Source organism: Phaseolus vulgaris, chromosome 11, assembly GCF_051622355.1.
Source record: "Phaseolus vulgaris cultivar YP4 chromosome 11, ASM5162235v1, whole genome shotgun sequence".
NCBI lineage: Eukaryota > Viridiplantae > Streptophyta > Magnoliopsida > Fabales > Fabaceae > Phaseolus > Phaseolus vulgaris.
The window spans coordinates 47,617,510-47,637,601 of record NC_143508.1 but is presented as its reverse complement, the minus strand read 5'-3'; the positions used below and the strand labels follow the sequence as shown (position 1 = coordinate 47,637,601).

The 20,092-nt window shown below is 31.5% G+C and overlaps 2 protein-coding genes across 7 annotated transcripts; one reads left to right on the top strand and one right to left on the bottom strand.

The window, feature by feature from the left end:
• Positions 1-5,867: 5,867 nt before the first annotated feature.
• Positions 5,868-15,831, top strand: AGO6 (Argonaute family protein). 6 transcript variants are annotated; one of them, XM_068639212.2, is made up of 23 exons: positions 5,868-6,053; positions 7,589-7,836; positions 7,911-8,116; positions 8,197-8,406; positions 8,530-8,666; positions 8,751-8,848; positions 8,919-9,016; positions 9,138-9,306; positions 9,426-9,542; positions 9,612-9,719; positions 10,131-10,193; positions 10,290-10,403; positions 10,505-10,670; positions 10,751-10,863; positions 10,971-11,102; positions 11,214-11,344; positions 13,476-13,541; positions 14,585-14,648; positions 14,883-14,994; positions 15,078-15,151; positions 15,248-15,342; positions 15,428-15,459; positions 15,550-15,831. In XM_068639212.2, the coding sequence occupies exons 2-23, from the start codon at positions 7,612-7,614 to the stop codon at positions 15,693-15,695; spliced, it is 2,676 nt and encodes an 891-aa protein (XP_068495313.2). In that variant the 5' UTR covers positions 5,868-6,053; positions 7,589-7,611; the 3' UTR covers positions 15,696-15,831. The 6 variants fall into 6 exon arrangements, 5 of the variants coding, with proteins under 5 accessions (XP_068495313.2, XP_068495305.2, XP_090153013.1 ...); XM_068639204.2 differs by having other exon boundaries at positions 5,875-6,053; positions 8,194-8,406; XR_016517124.1 differs by having other exon boundaries at positions 5,876-6,053; positions 8,194-8,406; positions 9,619-9,719.
• Positions 15,832-15,990: 159 nt separating this feature from the next.
• On the bottom strand, positions 15,991-19,933 carry LOC137831531 (cell division control protein 2 homolog). The gene is made up of 8 exons (XM_068639248.2): positions 19,758-19,933; positions 19,233-19,611; positions 18,032-18,202; positions 17,213-17,376; positions 17,035-17,122; positions 16,894-16,947; positions 16,243-16,323; positions 15,991-16,153 (listed from the first exon to the last, which is right to left on the bottom strand). The coding sequence occupies exons 1-8, from the start codon at positions 19,796-19,798 to the stop codon at positions 16,100-16,102; spliced, it is 1,032 nt and encodes a 343-aa protein (XP_068495349.1). The 5' UTR covers positions 19,799-19,933; the 3' UTR covers positions 15,991-16,099.
• Between the last annotated feature and the right edge of the window lie 159 nt (positions 19,934-20,092).

Below are 20,092 nucleotides of genomic sequence, written 5' to 3'. Positions count from 1 at the left end.
AAGAACAAGCACCACAACTTGAAACCAGAAATTAAACATTAGAAACTTGATTAAATGTTTAGTTTCCTTAAAAAAGGTGTTTTTAATTTTAGTTCCTATTATTTTATTTTGTTTGATTTTGTCCCTTTTAACTTTCTTTTGTTGTTAGTCTCTCGAGTTAACTTTCCTCATTAAACTTAATAATAATAATATAATATAATAATAATAATAATAATAATAATACAATAATAATAGTGCCATAATAACATTATCACATGTCAACAAAATAGTGAACAAGAAAATGATTATTACAAGAAAATCATTAAATAACAATTAAATTTAGAAAAAAAAATAACTAGTCAATATATTGATTAATTAGATATTATTTTAGATACTAAACAATTATTGATATCTAAAGTGATTTCTATTATTAATAAAAATTTATAAAATGATTTTTAAATTGGTATCTAAATTAGCTATCAAGATTTTAATTATTAATATTTTAAATTATAAATTAGTCTCTAAAAGACTAATAGAGACTAATTTAAAATATAAAATAGTTAGTAGTTAAAACTTTGGTAGCTAATGGTTAGATACCAATTCAGAAACTACTTTATAATTTTTTATTAATAATAGAAACTACTTTAGATATCAATAATTTTTTTATTTTATAAAATTCTCTTTAATTTAGTCAATATAGTAACTAATTATTTTGGTCTCCAAAATTAGTTTTTATTTAATGATTTTCTTGTAGTGGATGATGTTATTAAAAATATTTCATTAATACACGATGTCATCATGTACTCCACAAAAAATAATATGTGTAGCCATTTTTTAAGTAGTACATGATCCAATACCTATCAAAAGATCTCATTATATGAGTATTTATATGATTTGGTTATAACAAACACTATAAGGTGTGTTGTGGTATAAAAAATCTCACTCGTGTGAAGTATAAATTAAGACTAAAATAATAGAGTAGATGAGAAAGACTCACCAGCCAATACAACAACATAAAAAGTTGTTGGACGAAACAATGAAACATGCTCACAACAGAAGAACTTAAGACAATCCAACCTTCATGTTTATACTTTAAGTGGTTAATATATTAAAAAAGAACATTGGAAATAAAGAAGTTGCGCATGAAAGACATTTGATATAAAAAAAAGAATTGTTGATCGTCTAGAGCCAATTACGGCTACGGTTGACCATCTGCCTATTTCCAGTGAAAGGTTGACCTTTTAGATCCCATTTATGCAGTTTTTCATCTTTTTAGCTCCCAAATTCTAATTCTCACTTTTTCGCATTCTTCCATGATTTTTAGGTCAAATCAACTCCAAATTAGCTATTCAAAAGTAAATGATTTGGATGAATCAATTGGGAAAATTGGGATTGTGGTTCATCCTTCTCATTCATTTGTATTTTTAATGAATAAAAACATATAACATTTCATCTTGATTGACATTGATGCACATATAAAAATCATTCATATTGATTCCTCATATACAAAATTATTAAGAATGTTTCTTAAATATCGATTCCTCGCATATTTATAAAAACCTCTTATCATTACGAGCAGATGTTATAAAATAATTAACATTTCAAATTTATTCCTCTCATTCAAATATGTTATGCATTATCATTAGGTAAGATACATAGAAGTACTTTTCAGTCAAATCTAAGAATCAAAATCATGAATAAAGATTCAAACTTTAATAATAAATTGACAATACCAATCATCAATTAAGAACAAAATATTATAAATAAATATCACCTCAATACATAAGAGTTTGAAGAAACTACTCTCAATTCCATAGGGTATTATTAGCCACTCATATTGGCAATTACAAGCATGAAAAGCAAGAAAATAATATCCAAGGTGTTACTCCTTGACGGTTGTCTCCTCTAGGGTTTTTTTTATCTCTCTATATCCTCCCAATGATGTTTAGGGTTATGTCTCACACCTTCTATTTAAACTAATTGAGTTTAGGTTAAGAGACATATCGCTCAAGTGATATATTGATTGCTTAAGCGAGTTTCACGAGAAAAAGTCCAACTTCACTGGAGTGAACTCGCTTAAGCGAGTCTTGGGCAAGTTCCTCTAAAATGATCTTACTTAGGCGAGTTTAAGCGAGTTTGACTGAGTTTTCAATGTTTCAATTTTGTCTTTTCATCTTGTCTTTCACTTGTCCATTCTCCTTTAGCCCTTTTATCTTTATTTCCTCCCAAATTCCTAAAATTAACACAAATTTGAGAATAAATTGTTCATATTCATCTTATAATCCAAAAAATGTAAAAAGGCTAAAATTTCTAAATTAGAGGTTGAATTATAAATATTTTATCAATCAAAGTGCATAAGTGTCTATCATTTTGTATAAAATATTATTAAATAATGATACTTATAAAGAAAACAAGTAGAATACATAAGAAAAAGAAAGGTTGAAATTTGCATTGAAAATTTTCGAAGATTTTGGTAATATCAACTTATGATGAAATATGGTCAGGCGTAGTTTTAACTTGTCACATGTAATGTGGAAAATTGTTTATAAATCTTGTGGAAATGTGGTAATGTAGAAACACATTTAAAACAGATTCAAGACATTCTAAAAAGTGAGAATGGAAGAATAAAAGTTAGAACAACTTATCTCTTGAAGACCTAAGCTCTTGATACCAAATGATGCAATCTTAGCTTGCATTGCTATGAGTCTTTTATTTTGTATTTTGGGGTGCGGAATTTGGTGGGATTGGGTGGCTAAAATGAGTAAAAGAAATTGTGTTGGTGTATGGAAAATGATAATGAAGCTTAAGTGAGGTTAGGCCAACTCCTAAGAAGATTCAAACAAAACACTAATAGAAGTGCAAAATTGAGAGTGAGAATTTGAAGACAAATGAGCTAGCAACTTGGACACCATTTCATTATCAATTCAAATCTAATTTACAAGGGGGCTAGCACTTGTATTTATAGTGCTATGGGCAGCCAATGTGCAAGCTTTAACCCTAAAAATTCTTCAGATGGTCTAGAGTTGCATTGGATCCAAGGAGACCCAATTGTAACTCTAGCTAGACTCTTTCTTTTTCTATTTACATCATACTCTAATTGGCTCAATACATGACCCATGAAAATTGGCCTATGGCCCAAGGTAATGACCGAAATACAAGCCCAAAAAAAGTCTATACTACTTTGTACAAATTTATAAGACTAGGAAATTTGGAAGAAAAGTTAAAAATTAATTCTCTATAAAAATAGAGTTTTCTGAACTCCTTCTTCTTCTTCCACTCTTCTAGCCATGGTCCTAGTTAAAGGCACAATATGTGTCCTTCCGGATGGTCCTCCATCATTTATTATCCTCGTTCTCTTCGTGTTCAACCATTTAGTTTTCTCTGTGGGTGGTTTTTTTTTTTTTTATGAATTATGAAACCTTAACTCTGAAACTATTTTCTAGAAAGACATGTTGTCTTTAAACCTTTCTTATGAGATATTTCTAGAGTCACCATTGTTCTTACATTTAAATAATTTTTAGTATAATATTAGATCTTATGAAATGCTTTAGGAAAATTGTCCAGAGTTATCTTTACTTTGAATTTGAAACATAGTTCCTAATGTGATGAAGTTTTAAATATAGTTCATATTTCATAAGTTGGTTAGAGAAGAAATGGTAATGTATGTCTCTAAAAACGTATCACTCAAAGAATGGATAAATCTAAGAGAATATGAGAATCCCCTAGGTTAGAATTCCACAAGGATGTAAATATCGAGAATTTGTGGAACAAAGGAGAGAAGCACTTATCAAAATGTTTGAGCTCAACATTATGTCTGTAGAATAAAAAAAGAAAAATTAAAATTTTTTTAGAGACAATCACACCTTACAATTCTTGAGTTCGATTTAGTTACTTAAATCTATATAAGATATGATTTATTTTATTATTTTTTAAATACCATCTTATAAAATGTTTAATCATAAGATCATTTACTTTATGTTATTTTACCCATTCTTCATAACTCTTATCCAACACACCCCTCTCCCATAGGTATACACATAATAAAAGTTGATTAAAGTACGTAACATATAATTAAAATTAAAAGCATTATTTACATAAAATATTATATTGTGTATGAGTATAAACTAAAATAATATATATTATTTAGAAAAGTAAACTAAGGATTAGAGAAGACATAAGACTTAAGTCTAGAAAGAAGTAAATTGCCCTTAGATGAGGACAATCTGATAGACAATCTCTTACCAAAATTTCATAAGTTCGTTAAATAAAACTAAATCCTTACCTTTCGAATTAGTTACTTCTTAAATATGTTTTTCAGTGTATAATGGGATGCTTGAATTGATTTTCCCCTATAAATACTATATTTGTATAGATAAAATGAGTCTAGATAGTAATTGAAATTTGTTGTACAATTGTTGATGTGCTGGTTGCCTCTTCGTTCCTCACTTGAAGTGTTCTCTTTTAATTGTTGATGCTCGGTTGGGGTTAACATGAAAAAAGTACTCTGTGTTAAGAGTGTATAGTAAAAACCGATTAAAGCGTATCTTACGCCTCCATAGAGGGTTTATTTATAGTGTTTAGTCATGGATCTTTGTTGTAAGTGATCAAATAAGAGTTAACTGATTTATAGCATGATTCCCAGATTTATAGGGAGGTATGTTGGTATATCTGGAGAATGCCAGAATATATTTAATAAATCAATATCTTCTATTAAATCAGTGTTCTAATTTTCTCAAAAGTATTACCCAAATTTGATGGGATATGATCATGATTCGTGGGAGTTCTCATAACTGTCATTGCTACCATTTATTGAGCGCCTTAAATGTATATTCATGTAATCGATCACCAAAATCGAATGATTAATTTGTCCAACACCGACAAGTAGAAATACAATACATCCCACATTGAAAGGAATACTTCGAACTTTTTAACTTAAAAATCAATCTTACTTTGAATAATAGACTTTTTCTCACTTCATTAAAATTTGTGAATATTTTTTTTTTCTATTTCCATTAAATTTGATAGGTGAAGAAATTTATTCTTTACCTATTTTAAAATAAAAGAATATTTACCCGTACTTCTGAATACACATCATCATTTTTATGAGTTAAATTATAATGGAAAACATGTACAAACCAATAATCAATTTCAATCATATTAAAATATGAACAACATTAAATTTAATGGAATGTCAAAATAAAACCAAGTTAAATTTAAAACATTGAAGACAAAATTAATCTTTTTTAAAAAATAAGAAATTAAAATGAATCTAGAAAATAATTTAAAGAATCAAATATGTAATTTAACCTTTAATTTTTTTTTAAAAAATGTCTATTAAAAAAAAGCAATGAGAAGCAAAAAAGTTGCATAATTACAATATAAAAACGTAAATAAGCCCATGTTTATTTTGTTAAGTACCTCGTACAGGGTAGTGTATTACTAAAGTGTGAGAAAAAAAAAAACTCTAGTAAATAAATAGAATATAAGGTTAATTATTTTTTTTAATGATTTTTTTTCAATTTAAAATAAAAAAATATGATTATAAAATTTGAACTAAGGATGAGGTATTGGTTATTCATTTCGTATATTCTTGTTCTAATGCTGTTATAACTAATTTGATAAAGAAAACACATGAACTCATTTAAAAAAAAGTGAAATTAAATTAAAAATGTTTAAAATAATGAGAAAATACTTTTTTTTAAAAGAAACAGTATAGTATCAGACCTAATACAAATTGTAAAAATAAATATATTTTATGCTTTGATGAATTTTTTAATATTGAATTCCCCTCAATTTAATAATGTAAAACTAAAGATTAAAAAAACATGAAATAAAAAAATGTGAATTTCGGAGATTAATTAATTTATTAATATTTAATGTTACGCTTTGTTGAGAATGGAGGTGTTGAAAGTGTTGCAGTGGTTTCCCTCCTCTCACACTTCCACCATTTAAACGAAACGAAGAATCGTTGATGCAATTTTCGAATTCTTCTTCTTCCCCAAAACCCTACTCTGCAACTGCGACGCTTCGTCTTCTCTGCATTTGGTTTGATCGCACCAACTTGTTTTGAGCTTGTGAGTTTGTAATGCGTGCATTGTCTTTGTTTGTGTGTGTATCGCAACTTGATTTTGCAAAATGCTGGTAACATGCATGGTGTTGTTGTTCTTCTGTGGTGCGTTTTGGTCACATTCGTAATGTTTTTTTTCTCTTCAAGTTAAGTAATGGGTTTTCCGGAGCCTACGTGTCTGTGTTTTAACATACTACTGATTGCCACTGAAAGGGTTTTTTTTTTTTTTCAGTGTGGTGAATCGAGATTTTGTTTTGGTCTATGTTGTCCTAAGGTTTCTCTTTAGTAAAATTTGATTTAGGACTTGGGTTAGTGTGTTAATTATTTGTGCTCAAATCGTTGGTTGTGGTGAATCAAGGTTTGAACCCTCTCTGAGTGAAGTGCCAAATACAATTGGGTTTTAACCCTTCTCATTCTCAACAAAAATAACCCGCGCTAGAGCAACACAAATTGTTATGATTTATAATTTGCTCTATTTTGCTGATTCATTGTCTGAATTTACGAGAGGACAAAAGTTGGATGCAGTAGCTTAGGTGCCTGTGGTGATGTTCTACAATCAGTGTTTAGTTTCACTATGAGAACTTATACTGACTTTTCATGTAAACATTTATTATGGGATTATCGAAAACTAAACTCCTATTCTAATGGAGAAAGAAACACTAAAAGTGCTTAAGGGACTGCATTTAAGTATCTTTACTGAATGGAAATTAGGGCATTGATTTGTGTAAAACAGTTTGTTATTAGTACTTTTAGTTATATGTTATGTACGTGTATAATCTTTAAAATGACATGTCTGCAGTTTGACATTTTGTTTCTAATATGCTTTTGCTTTGCTAGCTCATGTTTTTTTGGTTGAACTAATAGTTTGGTAATCTTCATCTTCTTTTTAATATTTTATACTTCAGAATAAATATATTGTCTTTGTTTGTTTGCTTTATCTTGGTATATTGTTAAAATGGTTATTCACTACAAATGATTTGTTTTTCGTTTACACAATTGGTTCATATTGACAGGGATTATGATGCCCTACTTTGGATTTCTTAATGGAAATTTATAAAGAAAGTACTGTCACTAACTAATATTAAATCCATTTCCTTTTCTGACATAGTTTAGTATTAAAATTACCGTTGCTTTATCAATCAATGATTTTAGACTGATAATAAAAAGAAGACGACTGTGCCCATTAGTCAATACTAAACATCGAAGTAGCCTAAACAAATTTGAGCAATTTGTTCTTGTCTTTAACTACAGACCCATATTTTAGTAAAATACTTCATCTGTTTTCAGAAACCAGATAATGGTGTGTATGGCGTAGTTTTCAACAATGGGTTGCTCTAGAGAACAATCATGTGGTGTTTGTTATATGGTGTCAAACTAGCATTTGACTTACTAATAGGCAGAAAAGTTGAAAGGATATTTCTGATAATTGTACAACTGGAACACGTTATTGTAGAATCTCTGGAAATCCTTACCTTGTAACAGAGTATATCAGTACTTCAAATTTTAACATGGTCTATTCGTTTTGTGATTGATGATTTTCAGTGTCATTTGTTGCCAAGGAAAGAATGACAGAGGTAGTTCCTAGAACTGAAGAGGCTGCTGAACCTCCAGCATCACCTCAAACATCTCCTGATGTGCCACATAATATGGAAACAGAACAATTCACTCCTACAAAGTATTCTATTATCAGTAGGAATGGGGTTGGGACCACAGGAAAACACATATCTTTACTTGTGAATCATTTCAAAGTTTCTGTCAATGCTCCAGACACAGTGTTTTTCCAGTATAGTGTATGTTCTGTATTTCTCCCTCTGCAATTTCGTTGAATCTTATCTTAGACCTTAGCTCATTGTAGCATTTCCAGGTTGCTATTACTTTAGAAGATAAGCGAGCAGTTGAAAGCAAGGGCATTGGGAGAAAAGTGATTGATAGGCTTTACCAAATATACTCTTCTGAACTTGGTGGCAAAAGGTTTACCCATGATGGAGGGAAAACTTTGTACACAACGGGTCCTCTGCCACTAAATAAGTATGAGTTCAAAGTGTTTTTGGAGGAATCGTTTAGAAAACGGTATGCCTTTTGTATGACTATTTTATTTATTTGTGCCATGTTTTTTTCCCTTTAAGCTTATACTGTTCCAACTCTAGCAGTAGTGCTGGTGCGGATGGAAGTCTTCGTGAGGAAACTAAACGGTCAAAAAATTCTTTTCAGTCAAAGACATTCACGGTGGAGATAAGTTTTGCTGCTAAAATACCCATGCAGTCCATTGCTGTTGCTCCGAAAGAGGTTGACTCAGATGCCAATTCTCAAGATGCGTTGAGAGTGCTTGATACTGTACTGAGGCAGCGTGCAGCTGACTGGTACCCAAACATCTTCTGAAGATAAAATTCGAAGAAATATAGTGATTTTTTTAGTGGAATTTAAATTTTAATCATAACCTCTTTGGTCTAACTTAATTGAACCATTTTCTTTTGAATGTGAAGTGGATGTCTTTTAGTAAGGCAGTCTTTTTTTCATGATGACCCAAGAAATTTCACTGATGTTGGGGCTGGTGTAACAGCAGTCTCGGGTTTTCATTCGAGTTTTCATCCCACACAGCGAGGATTGACTCTCAATATGGGTAGAACGGTTTCATACATATCTTGGAATCTTATTATCGTAAAATTGTATTCTTTTCGTTGTTAACACTTATTTTTTTTTCTAGACGTGTCAACAACTATGATCATAAAACCTGGTCCTGTAATTGATTTTCTGTTATCAAATCAGCAAGTGAGGGAATCCCGTTATATTGACTGGGAAAAGGTGATGAACTTTGTCCATGAATCAAAATTAGCAATTACCTGGTAATTTTTTAATTCTTGATAATTTGTAGGCCAAAAAAGTGCTTAAAAATTTAAGGGTGCAAGCAACTCATCGAAACTTGGAATTTAAAATTTCTGGCTTGAGTGAGAAACCATGCATTCAGCAACTGTAAGTTCTTGCCCTTTGAAATTCAAGTGTCTAGTATATTTACATGAAATAAGAAAAATAGAGAAATAAAATCTTAGGGTTCTATTGACCCAAAAAAGCTCGAGTCTGATTTCTTCTGCAGTTTTAGTATGAAGGTTAAAAATGACAACGGCAATAATGAAGGACAGACGGTGGAGATTACTGTATATGAATATTTTGCCAAACATTGTGGCATTGATCTGACCACATCTGCCTATCTTCCATGTCTTGATGTTGGAAAACCAAAACGGCCCAACTATCTTCCTTTGGAGGTTGGTTGAGGTTTTATTGTGGCTAAACCTTGTTTTTATTTTTACTTCAGTCTATCCCTTTGGACCAATTATATGTGACTATTGTTTCCTTCTCTTTTTCTTTACTTTTGGTGGAGTAGTTATGTTCACTTGTGTCCCTCCAACGCTATACAAAGGTACTCTCTCCGATGCAAAGAGCATCTTTAGTTGAGAAATCACGCCAAAAGCCTCAAGATAGAATCAAAATTCTGAAACATGTAAGTTTATAATTATTGGTATGTTGTTCCATTTTATCATTAATATGTTAAACTCATTAAAATCTATAGGCTGTAGGAAACTATTGCTACGATGATGATCCTGTTCTTGCTGCATGTGGAATTTCTGTTGAGAAAGAATTTGCTCTTGTTGAAGGTCGTGTTCTTGAGGCACCAAAGGTACACAGTGATTGAATATATAGTTCACATTTTTTTTGTGCACATGAAATATAGAGTTGACTAGTGAGATGAAAGGAAAAATGGCATAAAAGAAGTGGTTTTCTTATAGATATCCATTTGTTGTTAATTTAGTGTCTGCTGGTGAGGTAGTCAGCTAGTTATTTTAAGAAATAAGTCATGTTGCCTTTAAATAAGAGGGGTTGAGAGGGAGTGATTTCTAGTCTTTTGGTGAAATATAATTGGGATTTGGGACAGACCTGAATAGCTTGAATATTCAGGAATTCTTTGAACAGATACACTCAATCAATAAAGAAATTCTATTTTCTTTCATTTTTCATCCATTTTCTATCATTTCTTTCAATTATTTGAGAAATAAATGCTCACATTGATACAATTCTATTTGAGACACAGTTGAAGGTTGGTAAGAATGATGTTTGCATCCCATGTAATGGAAGGTGGAATTTTAATAAGAAGGTTTGTGTTATTCTTTCACATTCAGAAAGTGATTAGAGTTATCTAAAATATGGCTGACTAACTCAGAAAAGATGATGCTATATTTCCTTTTCGTAGACACTTCTACAACCATCGCATATTGATTATTGGGCTGTTGTCAACTTTTCTGCAAGATGTGATACTAGTTACATATCAAGGGAGCTGATCAGATGTGGAATGAGCAAGGGCATTGTATGTCTCTGGGCATTATATTCTAATATCTATGCTATATTTATCTGTTTCCTGTTTTTAGTTTGATTAATCATTTCAAATGTACTTAAATATTTGTGCAGAACATTGAACGGCCGTACTCTTTGATAGAGGAGGAACCACAGTTGAGAAAGTCTAACCCTGTTGCAAGGGTTGAAAGAATGTTTGACCTGCTGAAGTCAAAACTAAATAAAGAACCAAAGTTGATTCTTTGTGTGTTGCCAGAGAGGAAAAATTGTGATATATATGGTATATCTTTAGGCAAATGTTTCTAGGGTTTCCTTTACATCAATTTTTTTTTTCATCTTACGATCATTTATCAACTTTAGGGCCTTGGAAAAAGAAGTGTCTGAGTGAAATTGGGGTTGTCACACAGTGCATTTCCCCTGTCAAGATCACTGATCAATACCTTAATAATGTACTTCTTAAAATCAATTCCAAGGTAACTGAGTACTTTATGATTGATATTTGTACAAACATAACTTATAACTTATTTTAACTTGGTAACTTTATGTAAAGTTTAACTAATTTTTTATGACTTCAATATAGCTGGGAGGAATAAATTCTCTGTTGGCAGTGGAGCATTCTGGCCATCTTCCCCTTATTGAAGATACCCCAACAATGATTTTGGGGATGGATGTCTCTCACAGAGGTCAATTAGATATTCCATCAGTTGCAGCTGTAAGTCGAGTTTGGTTTTGTGTTTTCCTCTATCTTCGTTGTTACAAAAAGCTTCTTGTACCTTTGTATTTGCATTTTTTGTTATCTCCGCAGCATATTGTTGAATTGTAGGTTGTTGGATCTCGATGTTGGCCACTGATTTCAAGGTATAGAGCGTCTGTGAGAATGCAGCCATCTAAGGTGGAGATGATTGATGCTCTATACAAGCCACTGGAAAATGGGGGTGACGATGGTATTATCAGGTTAGAATAAAAATATATATTGAACTACTGCTTTGTATTTTATAAGGAACATGCACAAAATACCCTGAATTTCCATCTCATTTTGAAGTAGCCTGATAGGATTCTATGTATTAATTTTGTAAAAGAAAAAAGGTCATGGGTTAGTTTAAGGTAAAAAAGAAGAAGAAGTGATACTGGTATAAAATAGTTTATTGATTATCTTTTAGAGATTTTGAAAGAAGTGGAAGTTAGATAGCTCACTTTTTAAAATTAGAATTCTTTTTGAAAGTGAAGCAATTAATTTTATGAGAAGCTGTTTTAAATAGCTTCGGACTGTGGCCATTTTGTTTAAGATTAAAAAGGAAGTGGTAAAACAATAATTTAGTGATTATTTTTTAGAGATCTTAGAAAAAATAAAAATTAATTCATGTTTGTTTTTACAAGAAAAAAAACTTTTTTTAAGTAATTAATCTTATGAGAAATTGTTTTTAATAGCTTCCTTCTGATTATAATCAGATTTCTGATTGTTTTGAGCTTCTTATTATTTTGAAACCTGTAATAGACATAATTTTTTTAAACCATGTGATTCTTATTACAATATCATTCAATGAAATTTGGAGAAAGAAAGGTTTTATTAACACTGAAATATTCAATAAAGCACATATTAGACACTATGACAGTGCTTTGCAAGCTAAGGCTACTGTGTTGACTTAGTACTGATGTGACAGTTAACAAAACAGTTGTAACAAATTGAGATATTGTTTGTAACCAAGTCAGATACAGTTACCGATATTAGGACCACCTACTAAGATGCTATTGTACTTTTGTGTGGACTACACTAAATGACATATACTAACATTCCTTCTTCCTCGCAAACATAGGATTGTTGAAAATAGCCAATGACCTTGAGTTTTTCTCTTACACAAAAACCAAGCCTTGGTAAGAATATCAACAAGTTTGGTCACATTTAAGCACATGAGTAAGGACGAATTTAGAATTTTCTCTCAAACAAAAAGGATGTCCAATTCTGTGTGTTTTGTCCCAAAGTCAAAACAAGATATGATCAAAAAAATAGTGCTTTGATTGTCATAGTAAATGATTGGGGAGGCACAATTGACATTCAGGTCTTGAAGCAAGGATTGAATCTAGAGAGTTTTTTCGAGGCTATGATGGCAATACTTTGTTATTCTACCTTGGCAATGGCAATTGTCCTGGCAACCAAGGATTGCTTCTTGGGCCACGAAGTGATCACCTACTTTAGAGACTATTGTAGTAATGTGGACTACACTAACAATTCTTGAGTGGAAAAAGCTAAACAAATGGGATTTATAATCAAATTTCCTATTCTTTTTGGTTTTTTTATTTTTTGTAAAGTTGTAACAGACACAAGATAAAATAAGTGATTTCCTTGAGAGATTATTTAGTGAAGGAAACTTAAATAAATGGGACTTATATTGTGTAAATGGGCAAGTGGAGGAACAATCGTAGTTATTGGACTGTCCAACAATACCATGTATTTGAGGATATATTCTAGAATATAGAAAAATTACCGAGGGTAGAGAATGCTATTGAGCTGGTTGAAGTTTTCTTGACATAGTGGAATGATTCTTGGGAGGTTAGGGGAATTTCGCTAATTGTGTGAGAAAAAGTGCAGTCATCTATGTATCCAATGCTATAACAAAACGACATTTTAATATTCTTACGTTTTCTAAAAAAACACAATTTGGAACACTATGAAAAAAAAGTGTATTTTTTGGGATGAAGATTCTGGAATGTGTAATGAGGAATTATTTTTTACTATTCCAGTTTGATCATTTTGAAACACCCATAATAAAATGTCACTACAAATAAGGTTTCCAGAACTATTTAAAATATATTCTGGAATGTTAAAATTAAAAATTAGAACTTTCCGGATTATGCTTTCTGGAAGATAAGAGGTGTGGAAAGAAATTAAAGAGGTGCAAGAAGAAATTGTCCTATATACATTGTGGATAATTGTTATACTATGTTAAATGTAACAATTATAACTTATATATGCTATTTATGCTTCATTATTTTTTGTACCAAATGTAGTTTGTTCATATTGTTATCTATTTATCACTGGCACATCAAAGTCATTGTAAATTGTAATGATTAAAATATTTTCTTACAGGGAATTGCTTCTAGATTTCTATGATTCAAGTAACGGCCGCAAGCCAACTCAATTTATTGTCTTCAGGTGTCATTCTATCTGATAGATAATCCAATCATATATGTTCTTTTGGTGAATTTGTTTGTAGGTCAAAATGTTATAAATTAGAAGATGCTGATGTTACATATTATAGCATCTCAAAATTATTAATCAATGGAGGAGACCACTAGCATTGTTGAGTTGAGTATGACATGGATATTTTTAAATAATTATTCTCATTTTAATATCTTGTCATTCTACTATTTGGTTATGTATCCCTACCATTATTATTGGTTGTAAGGATTGCATTGTTCAGATACTTTATTTGATTTTTTCTTTTTCATCTTTTTCTAAAATAATTCCTTGTGTATAAAAGGCAATGTAGAGATTGACGATGGTTCTTTTGAGGTTTTATGCATGGTTGTTAGCTGGTGTGATCAAAAGTATTTTATATGTTCCGTATTTTCCATGTAGTTCAATCTTGTCTCAGTTTTGTGTTCAGTTTTGTTTGGACAATGAATTTATGCCTACTGTTAGTTAGTGTTACTAGAGATAGAGAGCATGTGGGTCAGGAAGGTGGAGCTATCAGGCGTTGTGGGAATAGACCTTGTTGGGTGGATGGATTAATAAATTGGAAAGGTTCTTTGTGTAGCAAGACATTCACCCATGTGAAGATACAATGGGCATTCTGGAGTATGGAGGGTGAAGCCATGCTTTGGTTTCAATGTTGGTGCCAAGAGGATTTCTTTAGAATTTGTTTGAGAAGGTGAAGAAGGAACCAAAATATTGTCCTTAGAGGAGAGAGGGAGATGCCACTAAATTCTGGGAAAAATGACTGAGCAACGAGAAATTGAAGTGTGGTAGTGACAAGACCGATTCTTGGTCCTTAAGGATTTCGGCCAGCCTTGTGCCATCATTGAAATTTATCATAGTAAAAATTCCATGGGCTAAGCTAATATTCAACAAATTATATCTAAAACTAGTACAAACTCTACCAGTATTCCTTAAATTTATGAAATATGGATTCACTCTTGGTGATCTCAATTTCCTTTATCACTTGTTAAATATCTGAACTGTGTTTTCGTGTTCAGGGATGGAGTTAGTGAATCACAATTTAATCAGGTTTTGACAGTCGAGCTCAACCAGATAATCAAGGTTACACCGCAACTCTTTCACTGTTCATTTTGATAATGTGCTTGATTGCTGGAATCTTACGTACACATTGTTCTGAGTGGGTGCTTAGATTACACATTTCTCTCTTTAAAGAAAATGGGAAAAAGTTAATATTTTCTACAGCCCCTACCTCTTAAAAAAAATAAGAAAAATGTAGGTGAAAAATGCAACCAATTAAACAGATGTTTCCTCCTAATTATAGGATTATAATTTCAGGCCTATCAACGTCTTGGTGAGGATGATGTTCCCAAGTTCACCGTGATAGTGGCACAGAAAAATCATCATACTAGGCTGTTTCAGGCTAATGGTCCTGAAAATGTTCCTCCTGGTATGCTACTTGTTTTGTTTACTTACTTGCATACAGGTAACGCACAGGATCATTGTAATATAAATTTTGCTCTTCTTCTTCAGGGACTGTCGTGGACACAACAATCACGCATCCAAGTAATTATGATTTTTACATGTGTGCTCATGCGGGGATGCTGGTATGTTTACGTAGCATGAGGTTTTAGAGAAATGTTTGATTGTGAATTAAATTGGTATTTGTTGTTTTGTTTCCTGACCATATAATAAATACATAGGGAACATCTAGGCCTGTACATTATCATGTGCTACTTGATGAGATTGGTTTCTCCGCAGATGGCTTACAAAATTTGATCCATTCGCTGTCCTATGTGTATGCACTCAATCTTTTGTTTATATACATGCTTTCATTATTACCCTAAACCCTACTTAGTTGCTTCTTTATATACTTATTTCAGGAACCAAAGAAGCACAACTGCAACCTCAGTTGGTACATATACAATAATAGTGTTTTTTCATCTGACAGAAGTGATGTGATTAATTTGTTTCTAATAATTTATCCTCATTTTTTATTCTTCAGTGGCACCAATATGCTATGCGCACCATGCTGCGGCTCAGATAGGACGGTTTTTGAATCTTGATGATTTATCAGAAACGGGCTTAAGTTCCATCCCAGAGCTTCCTAGATTGCATAAGAATATCAGGAGTTCCATGTTCTTCTGTTGAGCTCATCAAATCAAAGCGTAAATGTACATTTAGTAATACTCAGCCCAAATTCTGTTTGATGGGGGAAATGGATTCTTGGGCATTGAGACTTCTTTGCGTACATTGTTAGCTATGAAATACGTATTTCTCTTCAAAATGTGATTTTAATTCATGCGTAAGATTTAATTTAATTTTATGAATTAATAACTTAAACAATGACAATATTTTTGCTCTATGCTTCTGAGTGAAACGACAAGGACAGATATTTGAATGCATTAAGAGAATTTTGGAATACAGTTTTGATGGTACCAAAATAGAAAAGTAAAGCTTGGCTTTGAATTCTCTCCCAATTGTACCTCATTCAAATGTAAAGAAGTAAAAGAATTGTAACTTTATTAGAAAAGTAGTAAAGAAGGTGAAAAAAGTCATGGAAAAGGAATGCATCTCATCCACGGCTCCATTGTCTTTCCTCCAAAACTCTAAATGAAAATAAAAGAAAGATTAATCAGTTCAAATCTAAAACCATCAAACCCCACATATTGGTCTAAAACGTAGATTATGAACATACGAAATCCTCATCCATGAAGTAAGGATGCTTTAGAGCAGCTGTCGCAGAAATCCTTTGGCTTGGATTCAAGCAAAGCATTGCCTGCAAAAAAAAACCGATAAATATGGCATCAGAACAAGAATTAAACAGTAAACTTTTTCTTTAAGGAACATCCATCTTTTCCTTTCTACAATTTTCCAATTCTTAGTATCATAATGACTTAGTTCTTTGCAGAGTTTCATGACCTTTTACAAAACTTAACAGTAAGACCTAATGACCTTTTACATATGTAGAAGCCAAAATAAGTATCCCTTCTTCCAAGGATTAAATTGAAAACGACTTAAATATTTAAAAATCAAATTGATTGCTTATCCTATTTACAGTATTCATTCTATAAATTTTTTAATTCAAAACATAATTTTTATTTGAAATATTCTCTTTATCAATTTTTCTCTTGCAAAACATAACCTATTTGTATAAGCAATGTTGCATAAATTTTATTAACCAGTATTGCTCAACTTGGAGTAACCTAGGCTCCAGACACTTGAATTCCTAAAATAACACACATCTCCAAATTGCTTCTTTAAGGACAGATACTACAGAAATTTATTTATTGTTCGTAGAAACTGTCCGTTGCTTAGAACCAAAACAAAACTGTGGAGTAAAACTTACTGATAGAAGATCGAGGCCATTTCGTTCCAGTCCAGGAAAAAGTGTTTCCAGGCCCTGCATAGCAGAGTAGAGTTGTAACTTTTAAAGATTCTATGAAAAGGCAACGAGCCAAATAGCCATTGAGAAATGAGAATTTAGTACCACTGGTTGAAAAATCGGGAAGAGATGAAGGTTACGTATTACTCCAGAGACTCCTGGCCATGTTTCCTCTGTGGGGGTACCTAACAGTCTTCACAGAGAAAATTCTTTCTTGTTTCAATCATAAACGAGAATTGCATGCAAAAGTCAAGTGGATATTTTTATGTGTGTCAAATCATACCTGAACATTACGTCTAACTCATCCCGGCCTTCAATCAGTTGGAGCAAAGGTTGTCCAAGTAGCATCTCAGCAAATATACAACCAACAGACCACAAATCAATTGCAGCTGAATATTGATAGTTGTCACACAAGACTTCAGGTGCCCTGTACCAGGAAGTTCCTAACTGACTAGTGTATTAGTGAGGTGTCCACTTTATAATAAGACTTTTATTTATATACCAAAGCTAAAACTATACCTAATCATTTGTGGAACATCATTATTTTGTAATAAAGCTTTTATACCATACAAATGTCTTACTAACCAATCATAGTTTGTGACAGAAAGAACAAGTTGAAGAAAACATGTATGCAAGTTACAACCGTCATCAAAGTTTTTCTTTTACTTTTCTCTATTGATAAATCAGTTCACGAAAACAAATTTCTAGCATATATTTTATTCATTATAAATATTAACATAGAAGTAAAATATTATTAATAAAAGACTAATGAATATTATCTTGAATTTTTAATAATACATATAAATCAAACATATTTTTTAAATCTCATGATTAAAAATAAATGAAAGGAGTAGCATATTTCTTATTTTACATATAAAGAGGGACCGTGATTTCTATGTTTATATGCTATGTATATATATGCAAATGAAAGGATAATGCAAGCAAAATATACAGTTCAAAGGAATAATGAAATACTGGAAGATATGATATTTATAATCACGGGATGAACTTAAAAAGAAAAATTAGAAACTTGAAAACATAATATATAATTAACCTAAATAAGCCAGAGAGAATCAATATGTTCCTTTCAAGTCAATTATACCTTCTCAGAATACATCAGGTCATCTCTAAACTCTCTAGCCAAACCAAAATCCGCCACTTTGATCAACATTGTAGGTTCATGAATCAGCACATTCCCTGGTTTCAAATCTCTATGCAGAACCTTACGCGAATGGCAGAACTCCACAGCAGAGAGTATCTGGTACATGAAACTCTGCAAGCAAAAGAAATTTAATCACGGCAGTTACAGGAGTTTTAGAATTTGAGATTCGTTTACCTCAATCTTAAAAGTATTTATAGATAAAGTGATTTATATATAGATGGATAGATATAGATATATATCATTAGTGAGAATGTATGTTTGATCCGTTAATGATAACAGGAGTTTATTTGACTTCAGTCAAATCTTATTTTACAAAAGGATAAACCCTCAAGTATTAATATTCTATAAAAAAAAATCTGAAAATATAATTTGTTTTTCTTTTTAATAGTATCCTACATACTTAAATAATTGTTTTCCACAAACTTAATTATTTACTACAGTTGTATTTTCTAGACTTAACCTCTTACTGTTTATCTTAATTTCTAAATTTAATAATTTACTTTTATTTTAGTATCTACACTTAACTATTTATTATTATCAGTATTATTGTTACTATTATTATCTATATTCTTAAATTCAATTTTCGGAGTGAATATAGTTAAGTTTAGAAAGTAACATCATACGGGTTGAGTTCAGAGACTAAATGAATATGCAATAGTTAATTTTAGTAACCAAATTAATAATAAATGGGTCGTTCAATTTACTAACCACTAAACTAAATTAATATACAAATTAAACCTTTTAGAGATTTTTATGAACTTTAATAATTTTAGAACTTAAATGACAGTTCACTATACAATCTATTTATCCTTCTTAACAGTGATAAATGTCAGGTTATTCTAAGCAAAATTGATTTTAACACAAAATCACAATTTAATTAAAAGTGATGATGAACAAAATTTACTCTAAATTTTATAACAAAATGCCTTTTATTGAAATATCCAAACATAAATCACTTTATTAAAATCAACTCTAACTAAAATCAATTTAAATCTAGGTTTGCTTTCAGAATTCACATTTAATGCAAAATTTCTTTAGATTCAAAAGATCCTTTAAAGATCCACATCCAACAATGCCTAATGCATTTCTGAACAAATTAAAATCAAATTCATAAAACAGTAGTAAAAGCGCACTGTCATACCTTTACAGTCAACGCATCCATGGAAAAACGACTGTCATAAATGAACTCATGAAGGTCGAAATCGAGATGCTCGAAGATAAGATTGACATATCTGTTTTCGGTGAATCCGACTCCAAGCAGCCTGACAATGTTGTCATGGTAGAGGTCTTTGAGGAACGACACTTCGCGGATGATCGAAGACGGAACACCCTGGCTCATTCCGACTAATGTGATCTCTTTCATGGCGACGAGTGCGCCGCTGTTATGATCAAGGCACCGGTACACTCGCCCGTAGCCACCTTCCGCCGCCATCTCCAGTATCTCCAAGTTCATTGCCGACGTTTCACTGTAATCGTCTCTGCCTTTATCGCAGATGTTGCACCATGCCAGACGTGTCATCCTACTCCACCACAAATATAACCATTAATCACTCAGATGTAATCGAAAGAGGAAAAAACACAGAAAAACGATAAACATCGATTAGGTTATCGAATCCAAATATCACTGTTCTTGAAGCAAAGACGAGTGATAAATAATAATAATTACAGAGAATCGAAGGAGTCAATCCAATTGCCAAACCACCACATTCTGAAAGATTGTTTGATACAGAGAGACGATAGCAACTGTAACAGAATTTGGACCAAACTTTGAAAGAAATCACTGATCACTGAACCCACTCCATTTTTATAGCTTTCTTTGAGTTACAATTTCCCGCGAAAAAGAATAACAAACTTTTCGCTAACCAGTAGAGGTCTGCCACGTGGCAAATATATTGTTAGTTTATTGCTGTTAGGTAACGGTTACTTAACCGAGCAAAATATTACACGGGTATATATTTTTTTTAATTATTTTTTTATTTAGATAGCTAATTGATGCTTTAA

Excerpts from the sequence above, each read along its gene's own strand:
- AGO6 (XM_068639204.2), top strand. The coding sequence starts at position 7,612 with ATGACAGAGGTAGTTCCTAGAACTGAAGAGGCTGCTGAACCTCCAGCA. Across the intron at positions 8,667-8,750 it reads AGGATTGACTCTCAATATGG|ACGTGTCAACAACTATGATC; the intron begins GTAGAACGGTTT and ends TTTTTTTTCTAG. Across the intron at positions 9,720-10,130 it reads GTGTTCTTGAGGCACCAAAG|TTGAAGGTTGGTAAGAATGA; the intron begins GTACACAGTGAT and ends TTTGAGACACAG.
- LOC137831531 (XM_068639248.2), bottom strand. The coding sequence starts at position 19,798 with ATGTGGTGGTTTGGCAATTGGATTGACTCCTTCGATTCTCT. Across the intron at positions 17,123-17,212 it reads GAGTTAGACGTAATGTTCAG|ACTGTTAGGTACCCCCACAG; the intron begins GTATGATTTGAC and ends TTCTCTGTGAAG. Across the intron at positions 16,324-16,893 it reads ATGGCCTCGATCTTCTATCA|GCAATGCTTTGCTTGAATCC; the intron begins GTAAGTTTTACT and ends TTTTTTTTGCAG.